Raw genomic sequence first — 27443 nt, 5'->3', positions numbered from 1 at the left:
AAAAGAGACATGATGAATCTTACCATGACATGGGCTAGTGAAAAGACTGACATGATTCATCTTACCATGACATGGGCTAGTGAAAAGAGACATGATGAATCTTACCATGACATGGGCTAGTGAAAAGACTGACATGATGAATCTTACCATGACATGGGCTAGTGAAAAGAGACATGATGAATCTTACCATGACATGGGCTAGGGAAAAGACTGACATGATTCATCTTACCATGACATGGGCTAGTGAAAAGACTGACATGATGAATCTTACCATGACATGGGCTAGTGAAAAGAGACATGATTAATCTTACCATGACATGGGCTAGGGAAAAGACTGACATGATTCATCTTACCATGACATGGGCTAGTGAAAAGACTGACATGATGAATCTTACCATGACATGGGCTAGTGAAAAGAGACATGATGAATCTTACCATGACATGGGCTAGTGAAAAGAGACATGATGAATCTTACCATGACATGGGCTAGTGAAAAGAGACATGATGAATCTTACCATGTTATGGGCTAGTGAAAAGAGACATGATGAATCTTACCATGACATGGGCTAGTGAAAAGACTGACATGATTCATCTTACCATGACATGGGCTAGTGAAAAGACTGACATGATGAATCTTACCATGACATGGGCTAGGGAAAAGACTGACATGATGAATCTTACCATGACATGGGCTAGTGAAAAGACTGACATGATTCATCTTACCATGACATGGGCCAGTGAAAAGACTGACATGATGAATCTTACCATGACATGGGCCAGTGAAAAGACTGACATGATTCATCTTACCATGACATGGGCTAGTGAAAAGAGACATGATGAATCTTACCATGACATGGGCTAGTGAAAAGACTGACATGATTCATCTTACCATGACATGGGCTAGGGAAAAGACTGACATGATGAATCTTACCATGACATGGGCTAGTGAAAAGACTGACATGATGAATCTTACCATGACATGGGCTAGTGAAAAGACTGACATGATTAATCTTACCATGACATGGGCTAGTGAAAAGAGACATGATGAATCTTACCATGACATGGGCTAGTGAAAAGAGACATGATGAATCTTACCATGACATGGGCTAGTGAAAAGACTGACATGATTCATCTTACCATGACATGGGCTAGTGAAAAGACTGACATGATGAATCTTACCATGACATGGGCTAGTGAAAAGACTGACATGATGAATCTTACCATGACATGGGCCAGTGAAAAGACTGACATGATGAATCTTACCATGACATGGGCTAGTGAAAAGACTGACATGATTTTGTTTGAAATATATTGCATTTTAGAGAGCCAAATAACCATGTTTTATGGTAAAACGCTATATATACACCCTGATTGGGTTTAAAACAGTTACATGTAATAAAATATCGATACATAAATAAATAAATATTAAAATAATCAATTTGTTTTAACTATATTGTGAAAATATCACATAGACAATGTATTTCATCCAGAGGGTGAACAGTGTACAGTGCCTTCGGAAAGTATTCAGACCCCTTCCCTTATTCCACATTTTGTTACATTACAGCCTTATTCTACAATGGATTAAATAAAACATGTTCCTCATCAATCTACACACAATATCCCATAATGATTTTTGCAAATCTATAAAAAAAACGAAATACCTTATTTACATAAGTATTCAGACCCTTTTCTATGAGACTTGAAATTGAGCTCAGGTGCATCCTGTTTCAATTGATCATCCTTGAGATGTTTCTACAACTTGATTTGAGTCCACCTGTGGTAAATTCAATTGATTGGACATGATTTGGAAAGGCACACACCTGTCTATATAAAGGTCCCACAGTTGACAGTGCATTTCAGAGCAAAAACCAAACCATGAGGTCGAAGGAATGGTCTGTAGAGCTCCAAGACAGGATTGTGTCGAGGCACAGATCTGGGGAAGGGTACCAAAAAATGTCTGCAGCATTGAAGGTCCCCAAGAACACAGTGGCCTCCATCATTCTGAAATGGAAGATGTTTGGAACCACCAAGACTCTTCCGAGAGCTGGCCACCCGGCCAAACTGAGCAATCGGGGGAGAAGGGCCTTGGTCAGGGAGGTGACCAAGAAGCCGATGGTCACTCTGACTGAGCTCCAAAGTTCCTCTGTGGAGATGGGAGAACCTTCCAGAAAGACAACCATCTCTGCAGCACTCCACCAATCAGGCCTTTATGGTAGAGTGGCCAGACGGAAGCCACTCCTCAGTAAAAGGCACATGACAGCCCGCTTGGAGTTTGCCCAAAGGCACCTAAAGGACTCTCAGACCATGAGAAACAAGATTCTCTGGTCTGATGAAACCAAGATTGAACTCTTTGGCCTGAATGCCAAGCGTCACATCTGGAGGAAACCTGGCACCATCCCTACGATGAAGCATGGTGGTGGCAGCATCATGCTGTGGGGATGTTTTTCAGCGGCAGGGACTGGGAGACTAGTCAGGATCAAGGGAAAGATTAACAGAGAAAGTACTGAGAGATCCTTGATGAAAACCTGCTCCAGAGCGCTCAGGACCTCAGACTGGGGCGAAGGTTGACCTTCCAACAGGACAATGACCCTAAGCACACAGCCAAGACAACGCAGGAGTGGCTTCGGAACAAGTCTCTGAATGTCCTTGAGTGGCCCAGCCAGAGCCTGGACTTGAACCCGATCTAACATCTCTGGAGAGTCCTGAAAATAGCTGTGCAGCGACGCTCCCCATCCAACCTGACAGAGCTTGAGAGGATCTGCAGAGAAGAATGGGAGAAACTCCCCAAATACAGGTGTGCCAAACTTGTAGCGTCATACCCAAGAAGACTCGAGGCTGTAATCGCTGCCAAAGGTGCTTCAACAAAGTACTGAGTAAAGGGTGTGAATAGTTATGCAAATGTCATTTATATTTTATTTTTATCGATTTGCTAGAATTTCTAAAAAACATTTTTTGCTTTGTCATTACGGCGTATTGAAAAAAATGCAAATGCCCAAAAAAATTGAGTTTATTGCATTTTGTAATTAAACCCTTCAAGTGCTGATCTAGGATCAAGTCCCCTGTGTGCATGTAATTTTCCTCATTATGATAAAAAAAAAAAAAAAAGATCAATACTCCGACTCTGTATGAATACGGCCACAGATCCTGGTCCTTCCTTCACTCCTCTCTACATGGGCACCAGTAATGCTGTGTTTACTGTGTAAGTGGATTAGATATAAAATTGTACTGATAGTCCCATGACACTCATTTCAAGTGAGACTCTTAGTCCACAGAGAGATGTCCCTTAGGTCTCCGAGGCAAGGAGACTCCCGGAGTTCATGAAAAGGTCAAATAGTTTGCCATGCACTCTCCACAGCTGTACATACATTATAAACAGTGTACAGTCTACAGTCTATGCGCATTCTGACGGCGTCACCCAGGCTGTCTACATACAGTATAAGGTATATATAGTATAAGAGTACAGTTGAAGTCGGAAGTTTACGTACACCTTAGCCAAATACATTTAAACTCAGCTTTTCACAATTCCTGACATTTAATCCTAGTAAAAATTCCCTGTCTTAGGTCAGTTAGGATCACCACTTTATTTTAAGAACGTGTAATGTCAGAATAATAGTAGAGATAATTATTTATTTCAGCTTTTATTTCTTTCATCACATTCCCAGTGGGTCAGAAGTTTACATACACTCAATTAGTATTTGGTAGCATTGCATTTAAATTGTTTAACTTGGGTCAAACGTTTCGGGTAGCCTTCCACAAGCTTCTCACAATAAGTTGGGTGAATTTTGGCCCATTCCTCCTGACAGAGCTGGTGTAACTGAGTCAGGTTTGTAGGCCTTCCTTGCTCGCACACGCTTTTTCAGTTCTGCCCACACATTTTCTATAGGATTGAGGTCAGGGCTTTCTGATGGCCACTCCAATACCTTGACTTTGTTGTCCTTAAGCCATTTTGCCACAACTTTGGAAGTATGGTTGGGGTCATTGTCCATTTGGAAGACCCATTTGCGACCAAGCTTTAACTTCCTGACTGATGTCTTGAGATGTTGCTTCAATATATCCGCATAATTTTCCTTCCTCATGATGCCATCTATTTTGTGAAGTGCACCAGTCCCTCCTGCAGCAAAGCACCCCCACAGCATGATGCTGCCACCCCCGTGCTTCACGGTTGGGATGGTGTTCTTCGGCTTGCAAGCTGCCCCTTTTTTCCTCCAAACATAACGATGGTCATTATGTCCAAACAGTTATTTTTTTGTTTCATCAGACCAGAGGACATTTCTCCAAAAAGTACGATCTTTGTCCCCATGTGCAGTTGAAAACCGTAGTCTGGCTTTTTTATGGTGGTTTTGGAGCAGTGGCTTCTTCCTTGCTGAGCGGCCTTTCAGGTTATGTCGATATAGGACTTGTTTTACTGTAGATATAGATACTTTTGTACCTGTTTCCTCCAGCATCTTCACAAGGTCCTTTGCTGTTGTTCTGGGATTGATTTGCACTTTTCGCACCAAAGTACGTTCATCTCTAGGAGACAGAACACGTCTCCTTCCTGAGCGGTATGACGGCTGCGTGGTCCTATGGTGTTTATACCAGACTTGTGGAGGTCTACCATTTTCTTTCTGAGGTCTTGGCTGATTTCTTTTGATTTTCCCATGATGTCAAGCAAGGAGGCACTGAGTTTGAAGGTAGGCCTTGAAATACATCCACAGGTACACCTCCAATTGACTCAAATGATGTCAATTAGCCTATCAGAAGCTTCTAAAGCCATGACATCATTTTCTGGAATTTTCCAAGCTGTTTAAAGGCACAGTCAACTTAGTGTATGTAAACTTCTGACCCACTGGAATTGTGATACAGTGAATTATAAGTGAAATAATCTGTCTGTAAACAATTGTTGGAAAAATTACTTGTGTCATGCACAAAGTAGATGTCCTAACCGACTTGCCAAAACTATAATTTGTTAACAAGAAATTTGTGGAGTGGTTGAAAAATGAGTTTTAATGACTCCAACCTAAGTGTATGTAAACTTCCGGCTTCAACTGTATCTATTCTTTCTGTTGTCTCCCTGTAGGTTCCTGCTCCTATGGAGTGCGGTTCTCATCATGTACCCCACCACCCTGGCTGTCATAGCTCTCACCTTCTCCAACTATGTGCTGCAGCCGGCCTTCCAGAACTGTGTTCCCCCATACCTGGCCACCAGGCTTCTCTCCACCATCTGCATATGTAAGTCCAGAATAATAATGACTATTTAGTAGAAGTACAGAACAATAATGACTATTTAGTAGTACCACAGAACAATAATGACTATTAAGTAGTAGTACATTACAATAATGACTATTTAGTAGAAGCACATTACAATAATGACTATTTGGTAGTAGTACAGTAAAATAATGACTATTTGGTAGTAGTACAGTAAAATAATGACTATTTGGTAGTAGTACATTACAATAATGACTATTTGGTAGTAGTACAGAACAATAATGACTATTAAGTAGTAGTACATTACAATAATGACTATTTAGTAGAAGTACATTACAATAATGACTATTTGGTAGTAGTACAGAACAATAATGACTATTTAGTAGAAGCACAGAACAATAATGACTATTTAGTAGTAGTACATTACAATAATGAGTATTAAGTAGTAGTACATTACAATAATGACTATTTGGTAGTAGTACAGAACAATAATGACTATTTAGCAGTAGTACAGTAAAATAATGACTATTTAGCAGTAGTACATTACAATAATGAGTATTAAGTAGTAGTACATTACAATAATGACTATTTAGCAGTAGTACAGTAAAATAATGACTATTTAGCAGTAGTACATTACAATAATGAGTATTAAGTAGTAGTACATTACAATAATGACTATTTAGCAGTAGTACAGTAAAATAATGACTATTTAGTAGAAGTACATTACAATAATGAGTATTAAGTAGTAGTACATTACAATAATGACTATTTAGCAGTAGTACAGTAAAATAATGACTATTTAGTAGAAGTACATTACAATAATGAGTATTAAGTAGTAGTACATTACAATAATGACTATTTAGTAGAAGTACATTACAATAATGACTATTTGGTAGTAGTACAGAACAATAATGACTATTTAGTAGAAGTACAGAACAATAATGACTATTTAGTAGAAGTACATTACAATAATGACTATTTGGTAGTAGTACAGTAAAATAATGAGTATTAAGTAGTAGTACAGAACAATAATGACTATTTAGTATAAGTACAGTAACATAATGACTATTTAGTAGTAGCGCAGTGCACTGATGACTATTTAGTAGTAGTACATTACAATAATGACTATTCAGTATAATTACAGTACAATAATGACTAGTAGTAGTAGTACAGTATGATAATGACTAGTAGTACTAGTACAGTATGATAATGACTAGTAGTAGTAGTACAGTATGATAATGACTAGTGGTAGTAGTACAGTATGATAATGACTAGTAGTACTAGTACAGTATGATAATGACTAGTAGTAGTAGTACAGTATGATAATGACTAGTAGTAGTAGTACAGTATGATAATGACTAGTAGTAGTACAGTATGATAATGACTAGTAGTAGTACAGTATGATAATGACTAGTAGTAGTAGTACAGTATGATAATGACTAGTAGTAGTAGTACAGTACGATAATGACTAGTAGTAATACAGTATGATAATGACTAGTAGTAGTAGTACAGTATGATAATGACTAGCAGTAGTAGTACAGTATGATAATGACTAGTAGTAGTAGTACAGTATGATAATGACTAGTAGTAGTAGTACAGTATGATAATGACTAGTAGTAGTAGTACAGTATGATAATGACTAGTAGTAGTAGTACAGTATGATAATGACTAGTAGTAGTAGTACAGTGTGATAATGACTAGTAGTAGTACAGTATGATAATGACTAGTAGTAGTAGTACAGTGTGATAATGACTAGTAGTAGTAGTAGTAGTAGTACAGTGTGATAATGACTATCCACTACCTGCATCTTAGACCTGGATGGCTCAAATACGACAAATCATGGAAATATTTGCACTTGAGTCAGGTGTGCTTGATATAGCTTTGAGCCCTTTTTTGGAGCTATTCCATTGGTTGCATTGTACGGGGCTAAATAAAGCGCATCTCAAGTATTAGAACGAGTTTGCCTCTGATGTACATACCCACATACTCTACATGTGAAAAGAGGAACAGGTTATTTTCTGTCAATATATGAGGAACTATCTTGTAAACATTCTGAATTCTGTACAGTACGTTGGCTTCTCAACATGTAGACAGACAGGTATGTACATCATACATGTACAGCTATGTACATCATACATGTAGACAGACAGGTATGTACATCATACATGTAGACAGACAGGTATGTACATCATACATGTAGACAGACAGGTATGTACATCATACATGTAGACAGACAGGTATGTACATCATACATGTACAGGTATGTACATCATACATGTAGACAGACAGGTATGTACATCATACATACACACCAGTCTGTGAATGATGTATCTTATTTAGTAGTTAACATATACAGCTATGTTCATACATGTTGTGTCAAACTGTATGCAATAACACATACAGAACATACACAGCACAGTGTACCGCCTCCCAGCACCATGCTGCCCATGCTTCAGCCATACTGCTATAATATTATGACAGCACAGTGTACCGCCTCCCAGCACCATGCTGTCCATGCTTCAGCCATACTGCTATAATATTATGACAGCACAGTGTACCGCCTCCCAGCACCATGCTGTCCATGCTTCAGCCATACTGCTATAATATTATGACAGCACAGTGTACCGCCTCCCAGCACCATGCTGTCCATGCTTCAGCCATACTGCTATAATATTATGACAGCACAGTGTACCGCCTCCCAGCACCATGCTGTCCATGCTTCAGCCATACTGCTATAATATTATAACAGCACAGTGTACCGCCTCCCAGCACCATGCTGTCCATGCTTCAGCCATACTGCTATAATATTATGACAGCACAGTGTACCGCCTCCCAGCACCATGCTGTCCATGCTTCAGCCATACTGCTATAATATTATGACAGCACAGTGTACCGCCTCCCAGCACCATGCTGTCCATGCTTCAGCCATACTGCTATAATATTATCACAGCACAGTGTACCGCCTCCCAGCACCATGCTGTCCATGCTTCAGCCATACTGCTATAATATTATGACAGCACAGTGTACCGCCTCCCAGCACCATGCTGTCCATGCTTCAGCCATACTGCTATAATATTATGACAGCACAGTGTACCGCCTCCCAGCACCATGCTGTCCATGCTTCAGCCATACTGCTATAATATTATCACAGCACAGTGTACCGCCTCCCAGCACCATGCTGTCCATGTTTCAGCCGTACTGCTATGATATTATGACAGCACAGTGTACCGCCTCCCAGCACCATGCTGTCCATGCTTCAGCCATACTGCTATAATATTATCACAGCACAGTGTACCGCCTCCCAGCACCATGCTGTCCATGTTTCAGCCGTACTGCTATGATATTATGACAGCACAGTGGCCATATGACAGTGACTCACACGGGGGTTTTTAAATTAGGACTAAATGTGTCCCAAATGCCACTCTTTTCCATATCTAGTGTATGACTTTCGACATGGGCTCAAAGGTAATAGGGTTCAATTTGGAACTCAGTGTTCCCCGTTGTGACACATCTATGTTGGTTATCAGATGTCTGGAGAGGACAGTGGGTGTAGTGGTATTTGTAGTGTGTCTGAATCCCAGCCAGTAGGGGCGTAGTCCTACAGCTGCACTGTCGAGAGCATCCTGACCGGTTGCATCACCGCCTGGTATGGCAACTGCTCGGCCTCCGACCGCAAGGCAGTACAGAGGGTAGTGCGTACGGCCCAGTGCATCACTGGGGCCAAGCTTCCTGCCATCCAGGACCTCTATACCAGGCGGTGTCAGAGGAAGGCACCATGCTTTCTCCAATCCAAAGTTAAATCTAGAATCGGTTTCCTATTTCGCAACAAAGCCTCCTTCACTCATGCTGCCAAACATGCCCTCGTAAAACTGACTATCCTACCGATCCTTGACTTCGGCGATGTCATTTACAAAATAGCCTCCAACACTCTACTCAGCAAATTGGATGTTGTCTATCACAGTGCCATCCGTTTTGTCTCCAAAGCCCCATATAATACCCACCACTGTGACCTGTACGCTCTTGTTGGCTGGTCCTCACTACATATTCGTCGCCAAACCCACTGGCTCCAGGCCATCTATAAATCACTGCTAGGCAAATCCCCGCCTTATCTTAGCTCATTGGTCACCATAGCAACACCCACCCGTAGTCTGCGCTCCAGCGGGTATATCTCACTGGTCATCCCCAAAGCCAACACCTCCTTTGGCCGCAATTCCTTCCAGTTCTCTGCTGCCAATGACTGGAACAAATTGCAAAAATCTCTGAAGCTGGAGACACTTATCTCCCTCACTAACTTTAAGCATCAGTTGTCAGAGCACCTTACCGATCACTGCACCTGTACACAGCCCATCTGAAATTAGCCCGCCCAACTACCTCATCCCTATATTGTTATTTATTTTGCTCATCTGTACCCCAGTATCTCTATTTGCACATCATCTCTTGCACATCATTCCAGTGTTAATACTAAATTGTAATTATTTTGCACTATAGCCTATTTTATTGCCTTACCTCCATAACTTGCTAAATTTGCACACTGTATATTAATTGTATTTCTGTTGTATTTTTTTTGATTTTTGTTTTGTTTTACCCCATATGTAACTCTGTGTTGTTGTTTTTATCGCACTGCTTTGCTTTATCTTGGCCAGGTCGCAGTTGTAAATGAGAACTTGTTCTCAACTGGTTTACCTGGTTAAATAAAGGTGAAATAAATAAATAAAAAAGGCCCAAACAATTGTCAAAGACTCCAGCCACCATAGTCATAGACTGTTCTCTCTGCTACTGCACGGCAAGCGGTACCGGAGTGCCAAGTCTAGGTCCAAAAGGCTCCTTAACAGCTTCTACCCCCAAGCCATAAGACTGCTGAACAATCGATCAAATGGCCACCCGGACTATTTGCATTGACCCCCCCTTTGTTTTTACACTGCTGCTACTGGCTGTTTATTATCTATGCATAGTCACTTTACCCCTACCTACATGTACAAATTACCTCGACTAACCTGTAACCCACACATTGACTCGGTACCGGTTCCCCCTGTATATAGCCTCATTATTGTTATTTTATTGTGTTACTTTTTTTTATTTTCTACTCTAGTTTATTTAGTAAATATTTTCTTAACTCTATTTTCTTAAAACTGCTTTGTTGGTTAAGGGCTTGTAAGTAAGCATTTCACAGTAAGGTCTACACCTGTTGTATTCGGCGCATGTGACAAATAAAATGTGATTTCATTTGATAGTATCTAATGAGGGTTGAGGCCAGTATCAGTAGACAGAGTGTTGTATCATCATATCTAATGAGGGTTGAGGCCTGTATCCTGTATATATGTATATACCTGTCTGTCTGTCTGTCTGTCTGTCTGTCTGTCTGTCTGTCTGTCTGTCTGTCTGTCTGTCTGTCTGTCTGTCTGTCTGTGTCAGCTGCTGGTTTGGGCTTGTCTAAACCGGATGGAGCAGGGTAGGAGGAAGGTGTGTGTGTAGTGTGTATGGCCCACCATAACCCCCTGCATGCGTTGCCATAACATCATCTGCCTGTGGCCTTGGAACATTCAAGGCGATGCGGCACTATTTCTGGAGACAGAATGCGGAGCCTGTGACTTTAGTTAACCAGCCAGCCGGGGTGCTAGCGTGGGTCCCCTGGACGTCAGCGGATAACTTTCCATAAATGGGGTGTGAGTGTGGTGGAGACGAGTCCCTGTGTTGCTGGCGCTCATCACCTGATCAGTGTGTGTGTGTCAGACCACGTAATGGTGTGTGTGTGTTCACTGGAGGACTTTCTGCGGAACAGTGTGTGTGTGTGTGTGGGGGGTGGGGGTTGGGGGGGGCGAGCTCCTGTGTTGGAGCCTGACCCGTCAGAGTGTGTGGGGTGGTGGGTGGTGGGGGTGGGGGGGGTGGGGGGGTAGCTCCTGTGTTGGGGATTGTGTACCAGGCGGTGTGTGAGCGTGTGTCAGACTACGTAATGGTACCAGCCTTTGACTCCACCGCTAATAGGAGGGCATGTCCTCAAGGCCATTGTGTATTGTTTCCACGGTTGCCGTGACATTTGCTGTGAGACCCCTGTCACTGGGTGACAGGCAGGAGAAAGTGGGCGTGACGACCCTACTAACCAACCACGGAGGGACGCGCGGGGGCGGTCAAGATCCTATTGGCTATTTGACATTTCAACTGTTTATATGTCACGGCAGACAACTGAGAGATCCCTTCTAGACACACAATACCTCCTTTACAATACCTCCTTTACAATACCTCCTTTACAATACCTCCTTTACAATACCTCCTTTACAATACCTCCTTTACAGTACCTCCTTTACAATACCTCCTTTACAATACCTCCTTTACAATACCTCCTTTACAATACCTCCTTTACAATACCTCCTTTACAATACCTCCTTTACAATACCTCCTTTACAATACCTCCTTTACAGTACCTCCTTTACAGTACCTCCTTTACAATACCTCCTTTACAATACCTCCTTTACAATACCTCCTTTACAATACCTCCTTTACAGTACCTCCTTTACAGTACCTCCTTTACAATACCTCCTTTACAATACCTCCTTTACAATACCTCCTTTACAATGCCTCCTTTACAATACCTCCTTTACAATACCTCCTTTACAGTACCTCCTTTACAATACCTCCTTTACAATACCTCCTTTACAGTACCTCCTTTACAATACCTCCTTTACAGTACCTCCTTTACAATACCTCCTTTACAATACCTCCTTTACAATACCTCCTTTACAATACCTCCTTTACAATACCTCCTTTACAATACCTCCTTTACAGTACCTCCTTTACAATACCTCCTTTACAATACCTCCTTTACAGTACCTCCTTTACAGTACCTCCTTTACAATACCCCCTTTACAAAACCTCCTTTACAAAACCTCTCTACAGCGGACAAGGAAGGAACATGGTCTGCATCCCAAATGCCACCCTATTCCCTATATAGAGCACTATTTTAGACCAGAGAATGGTACCCTATTCCCTATATAGTGCACTACTTTAGACCAGAGAATGGCACCCTATTCCCTATATAGTGCACTACTTTAGACCAGAGAATGGCCCCCTATTCCCTATATAGTGCACTACTTTAGACCAGAGAATGGCACCCTATTCCCTATATAGTGCACTAGTTTAGACCAGAGAATGGTACCCTATTCCCTATATAGTGCACTACTTTAGACCAGAGAATGGCACCCTATTCCCTATATAGTGCACTACTTTAGACCAGAGAATGGCACCCTATTCCCTATATAGTGCACTACTTTAGACCAGAGAATGCACCCTATTCCCTATATAGTGCACTACTTTAGACCAGAGAATGGCACCCTATTCCCTATATAGTGCACTAGTTTAGACCAGAGAATGGCACCCTATTCCCTATATAGTGCACTAGTTTAGACCAGAGAATGGCACCCTATTCCCTATATAGTGCACTAGTTTAGACCAGAGAATGGCACCCTATTCCCTATATAGTGCACTAGTTTAGACCAGAGAATGGCACCCTATTCCCTATATAGTGCACTAGTTTAGACCAGGGGCCATTGGGGATCCAGACGGGGTCATGTCAACGCAGGTCAGTGTTTTTCATCATTCATCCTATTCTTTAGGCAGCTCTGCAGTGGTCACTAGCTGGCACAGCCACAAAGTCATACAATCTGTCTTCAAATATTTACATTTATTTTATTTATTTTACAATATAGCCAATTTGGACTTTGCAGCTGGCCTATGTAAGGGGAAATGGCTCAGTTCTGCCTCCAGGACAAGAATCGTGACAATAAACATCAACTTGCCATGTCAACACTCATGACCTGTGTTTTCTGAGCTTTTTAAAAAAAATCTTCAAATGGATCTTGGAATGTTTCAGACAGTATGTTGAGAGTGGACTTGCTCTCCTTCCCTGGGATTACCTGGATCTCATAGGAATTCCCTGTTCCTACTCATTCCATAGATTCTATAGATTAGGCTAAGACATTCAAAACATTCACAACTGTAGTCTAGCGTGCTTCCCAAACTGTGGGGCGCGCAGGGGTTCCCCCCCCATCAAAACATTTCAGTCTGGCTTTAAACATACTCTTGAAAGTTGTAATAGTAGAATGCACAAGGTGCAATTTCTAAATTGGGTAGCGCATCAACAGTTCCTCTTGTCATGTTAGTCATTTCAGACCTTAGAGAGATATTTATAACTTGTCAGAAATGTCATACTAGCCCATGTCAGCTTATGTTTTCTTTAGCCCGTATACATTGTTGTAATTTACTAGTCACTCAACCACTATTTTTTTTAAAAACATTTTAGCAGACGCTCTTATCCAGAGCGACTTACAGTAGTGAGCGCATACGTTTTCATGCTGGTCCCCCGTGGGAATCGAACCCACAATCCTGGCGTTGCAATTGCCATGCTCTACCAAGTGAGACACACAGGACTAAATATCACAGGAATACACATTAGACATTGCAAAATGTATAGGTCTGCAAGAAAATTTGCTTTCAAACTGCAAAATTGTCTTTGCACCCCATCACAACATTTGTAGAATGGCAGGAAATAAGCTTTAAACCTGCAATATTCTCTCCACCAACAAGAGGGGTGTGAACAGTTTGTATCATGAACAGTGCTTGTCCCCATAGAAACAGACGTGGCACATGTGCACGTGTGGGGGGGGGGCACGGGATGTTCCCCAATGCTGGAGGAGGGGGCCCCGAGTGAAAAAGTTTGGGAACCTCTGGTCTAGTGGGTTTCATTTCATTCAATTCATTATTATTGCTGAAGCATAGTTCCCGCTCAGCCCAGTCAAAACTGTTCGCTGCTCTGGCACCCCAATGGTGGAACAAGCTCCCTCACGACGCCAGGACAGCGGAGTCACTCACCACCTTCTGGAGACATTTGAAACCCCACCTCTTTAAGGAACACCTGGGATAGGATAAAGTAATCCTTCTACCCCCCCTTTACTCCAACCCCCAAAAAAAAAAGTAAAGTGGTTATCCCACTGGCTATAAGGTGAATGCACCAATTTGTAAGTCGCTCTGGATAAGAGCGTCTGCTAAATGACATAAATGTAAATGTAATTATCAAGACCCCAGTAGTGTAGTCTCTCCCAGTCCCAGCCCCTCTCCCAGACAGCCCAGGGGCCTCAACACAGTGTTGTCTCTCCCAGCCCCTCTCCCAGACAGCCCAGGGGCCTCAACACAGTGTTGTCTCTCCCAGCCCCTCTCCCAGACAGCCCAGGGGCCTCAACACAGTGTAGTCTCTCCCAGCCCCTCTCCCAGACAGCCCAGGGGCCTCAACACAGTGTTGTCTCTCCCAGCCCCTCTCCCAGACAGCCCAGGGGCCTCAACACAGTGTAGTCTCTCCCAGCCCCTCTCCCAGACAGCCCAGGGGCTGAAATGTGCTTGAGGTGTGCTTCATTTAGCTGTTAGCTTGGAATTTGCACTTTTTGGGACTATTGCATTGGTTTAATTGTACCACTACCCGTTAACCGATTCTAAATACAAAGCTTTGATGATGATGATGAATATCATGTGGTTCTGCCCCCTATCACGTAGGATCATCAGTCCTGACAGCGTCGGTATACATCTACAGTACACGATGATGTCATCGTGGTCCTCTGTAGCTCAGCTGGTAGAGCACGGCGCTTGTAACGCCAAGGTAGTGGGTTCGATCCCCGGGACCACCCCCATACGTAAAAATGTATGCGCACATGACTGTCAGTCGCTTTAGACAAAAGCGTCTGCTAAATGGCATATTATTATTATTATTATGTAGCTTAACGAGTGGATTTTGCTCTATCACGTAGGATCATCAGTCCTGACAGCGTTGGTACATAATGATGTCATACTGCTCCTATGTACCAGGTCAGCAGAACTGATATTAGAAAGAGTATTCAGGCTTTACCTTTGACCTTTGACCTTTTATTCATTTAGCAGACGCTCTTATCCAGAGTCACTTACATGAGTTTATTAATCTTAAGCAAGCTAGATGGGGACAACCATATCACGGTCACAGTCAGTCCAACCATATCACGGTCACAGTCAGTCCAACCATATCACGGTCACAGTCAGTCCAACCATATCACGGTCACAGTCAGTCCAACCATATCACGGTCACAGTCAGTCCAACCATATCACGGTCACAGTCAGGACAACCATATCACGGTCACAGTCAGTCCAACCATATCACGGTCACAGTCAGGACAACCATATCACGGTCACAGTCAGTCCAACCATATCACGGTCACAGTCAGTCCAACCATATCACGGTCACAGTCAGGACAACCATATCACGGTCACAGTCAGTCCAACCATATCACGGTCACAGTCAGTCCAACCATATCACGGTCACAGTCAGTCCAACCATATCACGGTCACAGTCAGTCCAACCATATCACGGTCACAGTCAGTACAACCATATCACGGTCACAGTCAGGACAACCATATCACGGTCACAGTCAGGACAACCATATCACGGTCACAGTCAGGACAACCATATCACGGTCACAGTCAGGACAACCATATCACGGTCACAGTCAGTACAACCATATCACGGTCACAGTCAGGACAACCATATCACGGTCACAGTCAGTCCAACCATATCACGGTCACAGTCAGTCCAACCATATCACGGTCACAGTCAGGACAACCATATCACGGTCACAGTCAGTCCAACCATATCACGGTCACAGTCAGTACAACCATATCACGGTCACAGTCAGGACAACCATATCACGGTCACAGTCAGTCCAACCATATCACGGTCACAGTCAGTCCAACCATATCACGGTCACAGTCAGGACAACCATATCACGGTCACAGTCAGTCCAACCATATCACGGTCACAGTCAGTACAACCATATCACGGTCACAGTCAGGACAACCATATCACGGTCACAGTCAGTCCAACCATATCACGGTCACAGTCAGTCCAACCATATCACGGTCACAGTCAGGACAACCATATCACGGTCACAGTCAGTACAACTCTTCTCAACAAAGCAGCTGTCGGCAAAGTCAGTGTTAGAAAGACCAGCTGTCCTCCCCAATCAGAACACAACATATACGTGTGTTTTACTCCAATGTTTGTAAACAAAGTAAATGTAGCCAAAAAACCCCCCACTATATATCCTCAAAACATGGTTAAAACTATAATGTTGATATTATGGGATGGTCAGTCCTTGCATCCATAGCTGTCTATGAATTTGAGAGAGGTTACATTTCTCCAGGCCCATCCTGCAGCTTTTTACCAAAACAGGGGTGGGGACAACGTTTTGTTATTGTTTCTACTGCTGATTCCCCCTTTAAACTGATGTGTCAGTGGTGTATGCTCACAGTCTCCTCAACAGGTATGACTTCTAGCTCACAGTCTCCTCAACAGGTATGACTTCTAGCCACAGTCTCCTCAACAGGTATGACTTCTAGTCACAGTCTCCTCAACAGGTATGACTTATAGTCACAGTCTCCTCAACAGGTATGACTTCTAGCCACAGTCTCCTCAACAGGTATGACTTCTAGTCACAGTCTCTTCAACAGGTATGACTTCTAGTCACAGTCTCCTCAACAGGTATGACTTCTAGCCACAGTCTCCTCAACAGGTATGACTTCTAGCCACAGTCTCCTCAACAGGTATGACTTCTAGCCACAGTCTCCTCAACAGGTATGACTTCTAGTCACAGTCTCCTCAACAGGTATGACTTCTAGTCACAGTCTCCTCAACAGGTATGACTTCTAGCCACAGTCTCCTCAACAGGTATGACTTCTAGTCACAGTCTCTTCAACAGGTATGACTTCTAGTCACAGTCTCCTCAACAGGTATGACTTCTAGCCACAGTCTCCTCAACAGGTATGACTTCTAGCCACAGTCTCCTCAACAGGTATGACTTCTAGCCACAGTCTCCTCAACAGGTATGACTTCTAGTCACAGTCTCCTCAACAGGTATGACTTCTAGCCACAGTCTCCTCAACAGGTATGACTTCTAGCCACAGTCTCTTCAACAGGTATGACTTCTAGCCACAGTCTCCTCAACAGGTATGACTTCTAGCCACAGTCTCCTCAACAGGTATGACTTCTAGCCACAGTCTCCTCAACAGGTATGACTTCTAGTCACAGTCTCCTCAACAGGTATGACTTCTAGCCACAGTCTCCCCAACAGGTATGACTTCTAGTCACAGTCTCCTCAACAGGTATGACTTCTAGTCACAGTCTCCTCAACAGGTATGACTCCCGAGTGGTGCAGTGGTCTAAGGCACTGCATCACAGTGCTAGCTGTGCCACTAGAGATCCTGGTTAGAATCCAGGCTCTGTCGTAGCCGGCCGTGACCGGGAGACCCATGGGGCGACCCAATTGGCCCAGCGTCGTCCAGGGTAGGGGAGGGAATGGCCGGCAGGGATGTAGCTTAGTTGGTATAGCATGGCGTTTGCAACGCCAGGGTTGTGGGTTCGATTCCCACGGGGGACCAGTATGAAAATAAAAAAATAAAATAAAATAATGTATGCACTCACTAACTGTAAGTCGCTCTGGATAAGAACGTCTGCTAAATGACATAAATGTCAATGTAGTCACAGTCTCCTCAACAGGTATGACTTCTAGTCACAGTCTGTTGCTTAACAAGGTTGGCAACCATTCACATCTGATTCTACATAAGTGCACTGCATTATAGTGTTTCAATCAGCTCTAAAATACTTAATTCTAATTCAATAGAAAATACAATTTCCTGTAAGCTAAATAATGGCCTTGCAGTCAGTCAGTCAGTCGGTCGGTCAGCCAGTCTATCAGTCAGTCTATTAGTCAGTCAGTCTATCAGTCTATTAGTCAGTCAGTCAGTCAGTCTATCAGTCAGATAAGCACCTACTAAATGGTGTATTATTATTATTATAGCCCTCAGTCCTCACTGGTTCTAACTGCCATGCCTCTATGTCTTAGTAGCTACAGCTCCTCAGTCCTCACTGGTTCTAACTGCCATGCCTCTATGTCTTAGTAGCTACAGCTCCTCAGTCCTCACTGGGTCTAACTGCCACGCCTCTATGTCTTAGTAGCTACAGCTCCTCAGTCCTCACTGGTTCTAACTGCCATGCCTCTATGTCTTAGTAGCTACAGCTCCTCAGTCCTCACTGGTTCTAACTGCCACGCCTCTATGTCTTAGTAGCTACAGCTCCTCAGTCCTCACTGGTTCTAACTGCCACGCCTCTATGTCTTAGTAGCTACAGCTCCTCAGTCCTCACTGGTTCTAACTGCCACGCCTCTATGTCTTAGTAGCTACAGCTCCTCAGTCCTCACTGGTTCTAACTGCCACGCCTCTATGTCTTAGTAGCTACAGCTCCTCAGTCCTCACTGGTTCTAACTGCCACGCCTCTATGTCTTAGTAGCTACAGCTCCTCAGTCCTCCCTGGTTCTAACTGCCATGCCTCTATGTCTTAGTAGCTACAGCTCCTCAGTCCTCACTGGTTCTAACTGCCATGCCTCTATGTCTTAGTAGCTACAGCTCCTCAGTCCTCACTGGTTCTAACTGCCATGCCTCTATGTCTTAGTAGCTACAGCTCCTCAGTCCTCACTGGTTCTAACTGCCACGCCTCTATGTCTTAGTAGCTACAGCTCCTCAGTCCTCACTGGTTCTAACTGCCATGCCTCTATGTCTTAGTAGCTACAGCTCCTCAGTCCTCACTGGTTCTAACTGCCATGCCTCTATGTCTTAGTAGCTACAGCTCCTCAGTCCTCACTGGTTCTAACTGCCATGCCTCTATGTCTTAGTAGCTACAGCTCCTCAGTCCTCCCTGGTTCTAACTGCCATGCCTCTATGTCTTAGTAGCTACAGCTCCTCAGTCCTCACTGGTTCTAACTGCCATGCCTCTATGTCTTAGTAGCTACAGCTCCTCAGTCCTCACTGGTTCTAACTGCCATGCCTCTATGTCTTAGTAGCTACAGCTCCTCAGTCCTCACTGGTTCTAACTGCCATGCCTCTATGTCTTAGTAGCTACAGCTCCTCAGTCCTCACTGGTTCTAACTGCCACGCCTCTATGTCTTAGTAGCTACAGCTCCTCAGTCCTCACTGGTTCTAACTGCCATGCCTCTATGTCTTAGTAGCTACAGCTCCTCAGTCCTCACTGGTTCTAACTGCCATGCCTCTATGTCTTAGTAGCTACAGCTCCTCAGTCCTCACTGGTTCTAACTGCCATGCCTCTATGTCTTAGTAGCTACAGCTCCTCAGTCCTCACTGGTTCTAACTGCCATGCCTCTATGTCTTAGTAGCTACAGCTCCTCAGTCCTCCCTGGTTCTAACTGCCATGCCTCTATGCCTTAGTAGCTACAGCTCCTCAGTCCTCAGGACTTCTGTGTCACTGAGATAATATCCTATATCTTGATATGTAGCTTTCGGAGGCGTGGGTCACAAAGTCACAGGGAATGGAAACATTCACTACACTTACCCATGTCTGATGGGCGGTCCGTTCCCGGTGCCATAACGTTTATGGGACCACACTGCTCTGTGACACCGGACCAACAATCCGGTGGCAGACAGAGAGAGCCCCTTCCTAAAGGACTGGGTTTTTCCAAATGGCACCCTATTCCCTATATAGTGCACTACTTTAGACCAGAGAATGGCACCCTATTCCCTATATAGTGCACTACTTTAGACCAGAGAATGGCACCCTATTCCCTATATAGTGCACTACTTTAGACCAGAGAATGGCACCCTATTCCCTATATAGTGCACTACTTTAGACCAGAGAATGGCACCCTATTCCCTATATAGTGCACTACTTTAGACCGTAGTACACTATATAGGGCCGAATCTATTCTCTGTGTATGTCAATGATGTCGCTCTTGCTGCTGGTGACTCTCAGATCCACCTCTACGCAGACGACACCATTTTGTATACATCTGGCCCTTCATTGGACACTGTGTTAACAAACCTCCAAACGAGCTTCAATGCCATACAACACTCCTTCAGTAGCCTCCAACTGCTCTTAAACACTAGTAAAACTAAATGCATGCTCTTCAATCGAACGCTGCTTGCACCCGCCCACCCGACTAGAATCACTACTCTCGGCGGGTCTGACCTAGAGTATGTGGACAACTACAAATACCTAGGTGTCTGGTTAGACTGTAAACTCTCCTTCCAGACTCACATTAAGCATTTTCAATCCAAAGTTAAATCTAGAATCGGCTTCCTATTTCGCAAACAAAGCCTCCTTCACTCATGCTGCCAAACATGCCCTCGTAAAACGGACTATCCTTCCGATCCTTGACTTCGGCGATGTCATTTACAAAATAGCCTCCAACACTCTACTCAGCAAATTGGATGTAGTCTATCACAGTGCCATCCGTTTTGTCACCAAAGCCCCATATACTACCCACCATTGTGACCTGTACGCTCTCTTTGGCTGGCCCTCACTACATATTCGTCGCCAAACCCACTGGCTCCAGGTCATCTATAAATCACTTCTAGCACATAGCAACACCCACCCGTAGTATGCGCTCCAGCAGGTATATCTCACTGGTCATCCCCAAAGCCAACACCTCCTTTGGCCGCCATTCCTTCCAGTTCTCTGCTGCCAATGACTGGAACAAACTGCAAAAATCTCTGAAGCTGGAGACTCTTATCTCCCTCACTAACTTTAAGCGTCAGTTGTCAGAGCAGCTTACCGATCACTGCACCTGTACACAGCCCATCTGAAATTAGCCCACCCAACTACCTCATCCCCATATTGTTATTTACATTGTTATTTATTTTGCTCATTTGCACCCCAGTATCTCTATTTGCACATCATCTCTTGCACATCTATCACTCCAGTGTTAATACTAAATTGTAATTATTTTGCACTATGGCCTATTCATTGCCTTACATCATAACTTACTACATTTGCACACACTGTATATATATTTTCTGTTGTATTTTTGACTTTGTTTTGTTTTACCCCATATGTAACTCTGTGTTGTTGTTTTTATCGCACTGCTTTGCTTTATCTTGGCCAGGTCGCAGTTGTAAATGAGAACTTGTTCTCAACTGGCTTACCTGGTTAAATAAAGGTGAAATACAAAAATAAAAAATATATAGGGAATATGGTGCCATTTCTTGTCCCCTGGGTTTTATTTGTCTGCATCGGAAGCAGTTCGTTTTGGGGGGTTAGGGGGACTGAGAACCGCTCTTTGGGGAGGAAGCAGTTTGTTTTGGGGGGTTAGGGGGTCTGAGAACCGCTCTTTGGGGAGGAAGCAGTTTGTTTTGGGGGGTTAGGGGGACTGAGAACTGCTCTTTGGGGAGGAAGCAGTTTGTTTTGGGGGGTTAGGGGGTCTGAGAACTGCTCTTTGGGGAGGAAGCAGTTTGTTTTGGGGGGTTAGGGGGTCTGACAGCCCCTCTTTGGGGGAGGAAGCAGTTTGTTTTGGGGGTTAGGGGGACTGAGAACTGCTCTTTGGGGAGGAAGCAGTTTGTTTTGGGGGGTTAGGGGGTCTGAGAACTGCTCTTTGGGGAGGAAGCAGTTTGTTTTGGGGGGTTAGGGGGTCTGACAGCCCCTCTTTGGGGAGGAAGCAGTTTGTTTTGGGGGGTTAGGGGGACTGAGAACCGCTCTTTGGGGAGGAAGCAGTTTGTTTTGGGGGGTTAGGGGGTCTGAGAACCGCTCTTTGGGGAGGAAGCAGTTTGTTTTGGGGGGTTAGGGGGACTGACAGCCCCTCTTTGGGGAGGAAGCAGTTTGTTTTGGGGGGTTAGGGGGTCTGAGAACTGCTCTTCGGGGAGGAAGCAGTTTGTTTTGGGGGGTTAGGGGGACTGAGAACTGCTCTTTGGGGAGGAAGCAGTTTGTTTTGGGGGGTTAGGGGGTCTGACAGCCCCTCTTTGGGGAGGAAGCAGTTTGTTTTGGGGGGTTAGGGGGACTGAGAACTGCTCTTTGGGGAGGAAGCAGTTTGTTTTGGGGGGTTAGGGGGTCTGACAGCCCCTCTTTGGGGAGGAAGCAGTTTGTTTTGGGGGGTTAGGGGGACTGAGAACTGCTCTTTGGGGAGGAAGCAGTTTGTTTTGGGGGGTTAGGGGGACTGAGAACTGCTCTTTGGGGAGGAAGCAGTTTGTTTTGGGGGGGTTAGGGGGACTGAGAACTGCTCTTCGGGGAGGAAGCAGTTTGTTTTGGGGGGTTAGGGGGACTGAGAACTGCTCTTCGGGGAGGAAGCAGTTTGTTTTGGGGGGTTAGGGGGACTGAGAACCGCTCTTTGGGGAGGAAGCAGTTTGTTTTGGGGGGTTAGGGGGTCTGAGAACTGCTCTTTGGGGAGGAAGCAGTTTGTTTTGGGGGGTTAAGCGGCAGGTAGCTTAGTGGTTAAGAGCGTTGTGCCAGTAACCGAAAGGTCGCTGGTTCTAATCCCCGAGCCGACTAGGTGAAAAATCTGTCGATGTGCCCTTGAGCAAGGCACTTAACCCTAATTGCTCCTGTAAGTTGCTCTGGATAAGAGCGTCTGCTAAATGACCAATTAATTAAAAAAAAAAAAATTTGACTGAGAACTGCTCTTTGGGGAGGAAGCAGTTTGTTTTGGGGGGTTAGGGGGTCTGACAGCCCCTCTTTGGGGAGCCGGCACTTCTACCCCTCCCCTTCCCCTCTCCTGCCCCCCCTCTCCTGCCTCCTCCTGCCCCCCCTCTCCTCCTCTCCTGCCTCCTCCTGCCCCCCCTCTCCTCCTCTCCTGCTTCCTCCTGCCCCCCCTCTCCTCCTCTCCTGCCTCCTCCTGCCCCCCCTCTCCCCCTCTCCTGCCTTCTCCTGCCCCCCTCGCCTCCTCTCCTGCCTCCTCCTGCCCCCTCTACCCCTCTCCCCCTCTCCTGCCTCCTCCTGCCCCCCCTCTCCCCCTCTCCTGCCTCCTCCTGCCCCCCCTCTCCTCCTCTCCTGCCTCCTCCTGCTCCCCTCTAGCCCTGTGCGCCTCCTCTCCCTGGAGACAGACAACCTGCTGTGTCCCAGCTTGTTGCTGCTGTTCCTCAACACATTCACACCGCAAGTGGTTACATACTACACTGGACTGAGGCAGGAAGCATTATTTCATTCTGTGGAGGGATACGAGACACCAGCCGGGCCCTCTGCCAGCCCAGCCATGCTGTTCTGATCAGCCACGTCGTAATGCATCCCCCTCCCTCTGCCCTCCCTCCCTGCGATGGAACATGTGATTCCACTTGTGCATTTCCAGACCAACAGCAAAAGGAGAGGGGAGGGAGAGGAGAGGAGAGGAGAGGAGAGGAGAGGAGAGGAGAGGAGAGGAGAGGAGAGGAGAGGAGAGGAGAGGAGAGGAGAGGGAGAGAGAGGAGGAGGGAGAGAGAGAGAGAGAGAGAGAGAGAGAGAGAGAGGGAGAGAGGAGAGGAGAGGAGAGGGGGAGAGGAGAGGGAGAGGGAGAGGAGGAGAGGAGAGGAGAGGGAGAGAGAGAGGAGAGAGAGGAGAGGAGAGGAGAGGAGAGGAGAGGAGAGGAGAGGAGAGGAGAGGAGAGGAGAGGAGAGGAGAGGAGAGGAGAGGAGGGAGGAGAGGAGAGAAGGAAGGCTCAGTTCACTGTGGCTCTAACTAATTATAATGATCTCCCTCAGGCTTGGATTTAAAACACAGTCTGAGCTAATCTCTTGGCAGTAGTAAAGACTAGTACTGTAGACTACTTTATCACTGACCTCAACCCAGAGTCTCTCAGAGCGTTCACAGTCAGCCCACTGACACCCCTATCAGACCACAGCAAAATCACAGTCTACTTGAACAGAGCAATACTCAATCATGAGGCATCAAAGCCAAAGGAACTGAATCATATTAAGTGTCGAAACCTACCAAAAAACAATTAGGCAACAACAAATTCAATCCCTTTTAGAAAACTTCCTGGACAAAACGTTCCACTGTAATAGTGAAGGTGTAAACTTGGCAGTAGAAAACCTAAACAGTATATTTTACCTCTCAGCTTTCCTATCAAATCTAAAAAATCTCAAACAGAAAACCGAAGAAAAGTAACAACAATGACAAATGGTTTGATGAAGAATGCAAAAACCTAAGAAAGAAATTGAGAAACCTGTCCAACCATAAACCTGAGCCTACGCCTTCACTATGGTGAATCACTAAAACAATACAGAAATACACCATGGAAATAGAAGGAACAGCACATCAGAAATCAGCTCAATGTAATTGAACAATTCATAGACTCTAACCACTTCTGGGAAAATTGGAAAACACTAAACAAACAACAACACGAAGAGCTATCTATCCAAAACGGAGATGTATGGGTAAACCACTTCTCCAATCTTTTTGGCCCTATAACAAAGAACAAACAGCAAGAAAATATACATGATCAAATGCAAATCTTAGAATCAACTATTAAAGACTACCAGAACCCACTGTATTCTCCAATTACATTGAATGAACTACAGGACAAAATACAAACCTTCCAACCCAAAAAAGGGTGTTGATGGTATCCTCAATGAAATGATAAAATATACAGACCACAAATTCCAATTGGCTATGGTTAAACTCTTTAACATCATCCTTAGCTCTGGCATCTTTCCCAATATTTGGAACCAAGGACTGATCACCCCAATCCACAAAAGTGGAGACAAATTTGACCCCAAAAACCAGCGTGGGATATGCGTCAACAGCAACCTTGGGAAAATCCTCTGCATTATCATTAACAGCAGACTAGTTCATTTCCTCAGTGAAAACAATGTACTGAGCAAATATCAAATTGGCTTTTTACCAAATTACCGTACAACAGACCACGTATTCACCCTGCACACCCTAATTGACAAACAAACAAACCAAAACAAAGGCAAAGTCTTCTCATGCTTTGTTGATTTCAAAAAAGCTTTTGACTCAATTTGGCATGAGGATCTGCTATACAAATTGATGGAAAGTGGTGTTGGGGGAAAAACATACAACATTATAAAATCCATGTACACAAACAACAAGTGTGCAGTTAAAATTCGCAAAAAACACACACATTTCTTTCCACAGGGATGTGGGGTGAGACAGGGATGCATTTTAAGCACCTACCTCTTCAACATTTATATCAATGAATTGGCGAGGGCACTAGAACAGTCTGCAGCACCCGGCCTCACCCTACTAGAATCTGAAGTCAAATGTCTACTGTTTGCTGATGATCTGGTGCTTCTGTCACCAACCAAGGAGGGCCTACAGCAGCACCTAGATCTTCTGCACAGATTCTGTCAGACCTGGGCCCTGACAATAAATCTCAGTAAGACAAAAATAATGGTTTTCCAAAAAAGGTCCAGTTGCCAGGACCAAAAAATACAAATTCCATCTAGACACCGTTGCCCTAGAGCACACAAAAAACTAGACATACCTCGGCCTAAACATCAGCGCCACAGGTAACTTCCACAAAGCTGTGAACGATCTGAGAGACAAGGCAAGAAGGGCCTTCTATGCCATCAAAAGGAACATAAAATTCGACATATGAATTAGGATCTGGCTAAAAATACTTGAATCAGTTATAGAACCCATTGCCCTTTATGGTTGTGAGGTCTGGGGTCCGCTCACCAACCAAAAATTCACAAAATGGGACAAACACCAAATTGAGACTCTGCATGCAGAATTCTGCAAAAACATCCTCTGTGTACAACGGAAAACACCAAATAATGCATGCAGCGCAGAATTAGGCCGATACCCGCTAATTATCAAAATCCAGAAAAGAGCCGTTAAATTCTATAACCACTTAAAAGGAAGTGATTCCCAAACCTTCCATAACAAAGCCATCACCTACAGAGAGATGAACTTGGAGAAGAGTCCCCTAAGTAAGCTGGTCCTGGGGCTCTGTTCACAAACGCAAACAGACCCCACAGAGCCCAAGGACAACAACAACAACACAATTAGACCCAACCAAATCATGAGAAAACAAAAAGAGAATTACTTGACACATTGGAAAGAATTAACAAAATAACTGAGCAAACTAGAATGCTTTTTGGCCCTAAACAGAGAGTACACAGTGGCAGAATACCTGACCACTGTGACTGACCCAAACTTAAGGAAAGCTTTGACTATGTACAGACTCAGTGAGCATAGCCTTGCTATTGAGAAAGGCCACCGTAGGCAGACCTGGCTCTCAAGAGAAGACAGGCTATGTGCACACTGCCCACAAAATGAGGTGGAAACTGAGCTGCACTTGTATGACCATATTAGAGACACATATTTCCCTCAGATTACAGAGATCCAAAAAGAATTCGGAAACAAACCCAATTTTGATAAACTCCCTTATCTACTGGGTGAAAAACCAGTGTGCCATCACAGCAGCAAGATTTATGACCTGTTGCCACAAGAAAAGGGCAACCAGTGAAGAACAAACACCATTGGAAATACAACCCATATTTATGTTTATTTATTTTCCCATTTGTACATTTGAACTATTTGCACATCGTTACAACACTGTACATAGCCATAATATGTACAGTGTACAGTGTAGCTCAGTTGGCAAACGCCAGGTTTGTGGGTTCGATTCCCACGGGGGGCCAGTATGAAAAAATTTATGCACTCACTAACTGTAAGTCGCTCTGGATAAGAGCATCTGCTAAATGACTAAAAAATGTAATTTGACTAAGAGATGTTTGTTTTGAATAAAATCTTTTAAAAGGAATAGTTTGACCATATTAAAACGAGAGTTCAGTTCACGTAACAGGGTTGACCTTACAATGAGGGACAGACGTAAATGAACCACTACGAAATCATTAATAATCTTTAGAAATTACTTTGTAAAAGCAACAAAATAACTAAGGCTTTACAATGATGGTGAAACTTGGAGAAATTTTTTGGGGGGGGTAAATTGGTTAGAATCTTCATAGAATTCACAGAGGGTGCACGGAGGGTCGCAATGCTGCATTTTGGGCACTTTAGCAAGTCTTTCTTCATATGAAAAAGTGATTTAGGGTTAGAGTGTGCATGTGGACGCTCATCTCTCCCTCTCTCTCCGTCCCAGTGTTCCTGACATGGGTGAACTGTTCCAGTGTTCGCTGGGCCACTAGGATCCAGGATGTGTTCACAGTGGGGAAGCTGCTGGCCCTGGGACTCATCATAATGGTGGGACTGGTGCAGATCTGCAGAGGTGAGGAGGGCACACACACGCACGTACACATGCACACACACACACACGTACACATGCACACACACGTACACATGCACACACACACACGTACACGTGCACACACAAACAGGCACACTTGCAGGAAGGCAAACAGTACGCACACGTACACATGCAAGGTAAGGCGCAGACACACCATTCATGCACGCACGCACACAGTTCCGTTGCCATATCACTCACAGTTCCGTTGCCATATCACTCACAGTTCCG

The 27443-nt window shown here is 44.4% G+C and overlaps 1 protein-coding gene across 1 annotated transcript in view; it reads left to right on the top strand.

Moving 5' to 3' along the window:
* Positions 1-27197, top strand: part of LOC121561949 (asc-type amino acid transporter 1-like) — a gene marked incomplete at its 3' end in the record, with an annotated part of 40736 nt that extends 13539 nt beyond the window's left edge. Inside the window, 2 exon segments of the mRNA XM_045217513.1 lie at positions 5060-5211; positions 27072-27197. Of these exon segments, the coding sequence (XP_045073448.1) occupies positions 5060-5211; positions 27072-27197 (278 nt within the window).
* Positions 27198-27443: the final 246 nt, after the last annotated feature.

The sequence above is a fragment of the Coregonus clupeaformis genome, unplaced genomic scaffold, assembly GCF_020615455.1.
Source record: "Coregonus clupeaformis isolate EN_2021a unplaced genomic scaffold, ASM2061545v1 scaf1087, whole genome shotgun sequence".
Classification (NCBI taxonomy): Eukaryota; Metazoa; Chordata; class Actinopteri; order Salmoniformes; family Salmonidae; genus Coregonus; species Coregonus clupeaformis.
This window is presented reverse-complemented; position numbering and strand designations above follow the sequence as displayed.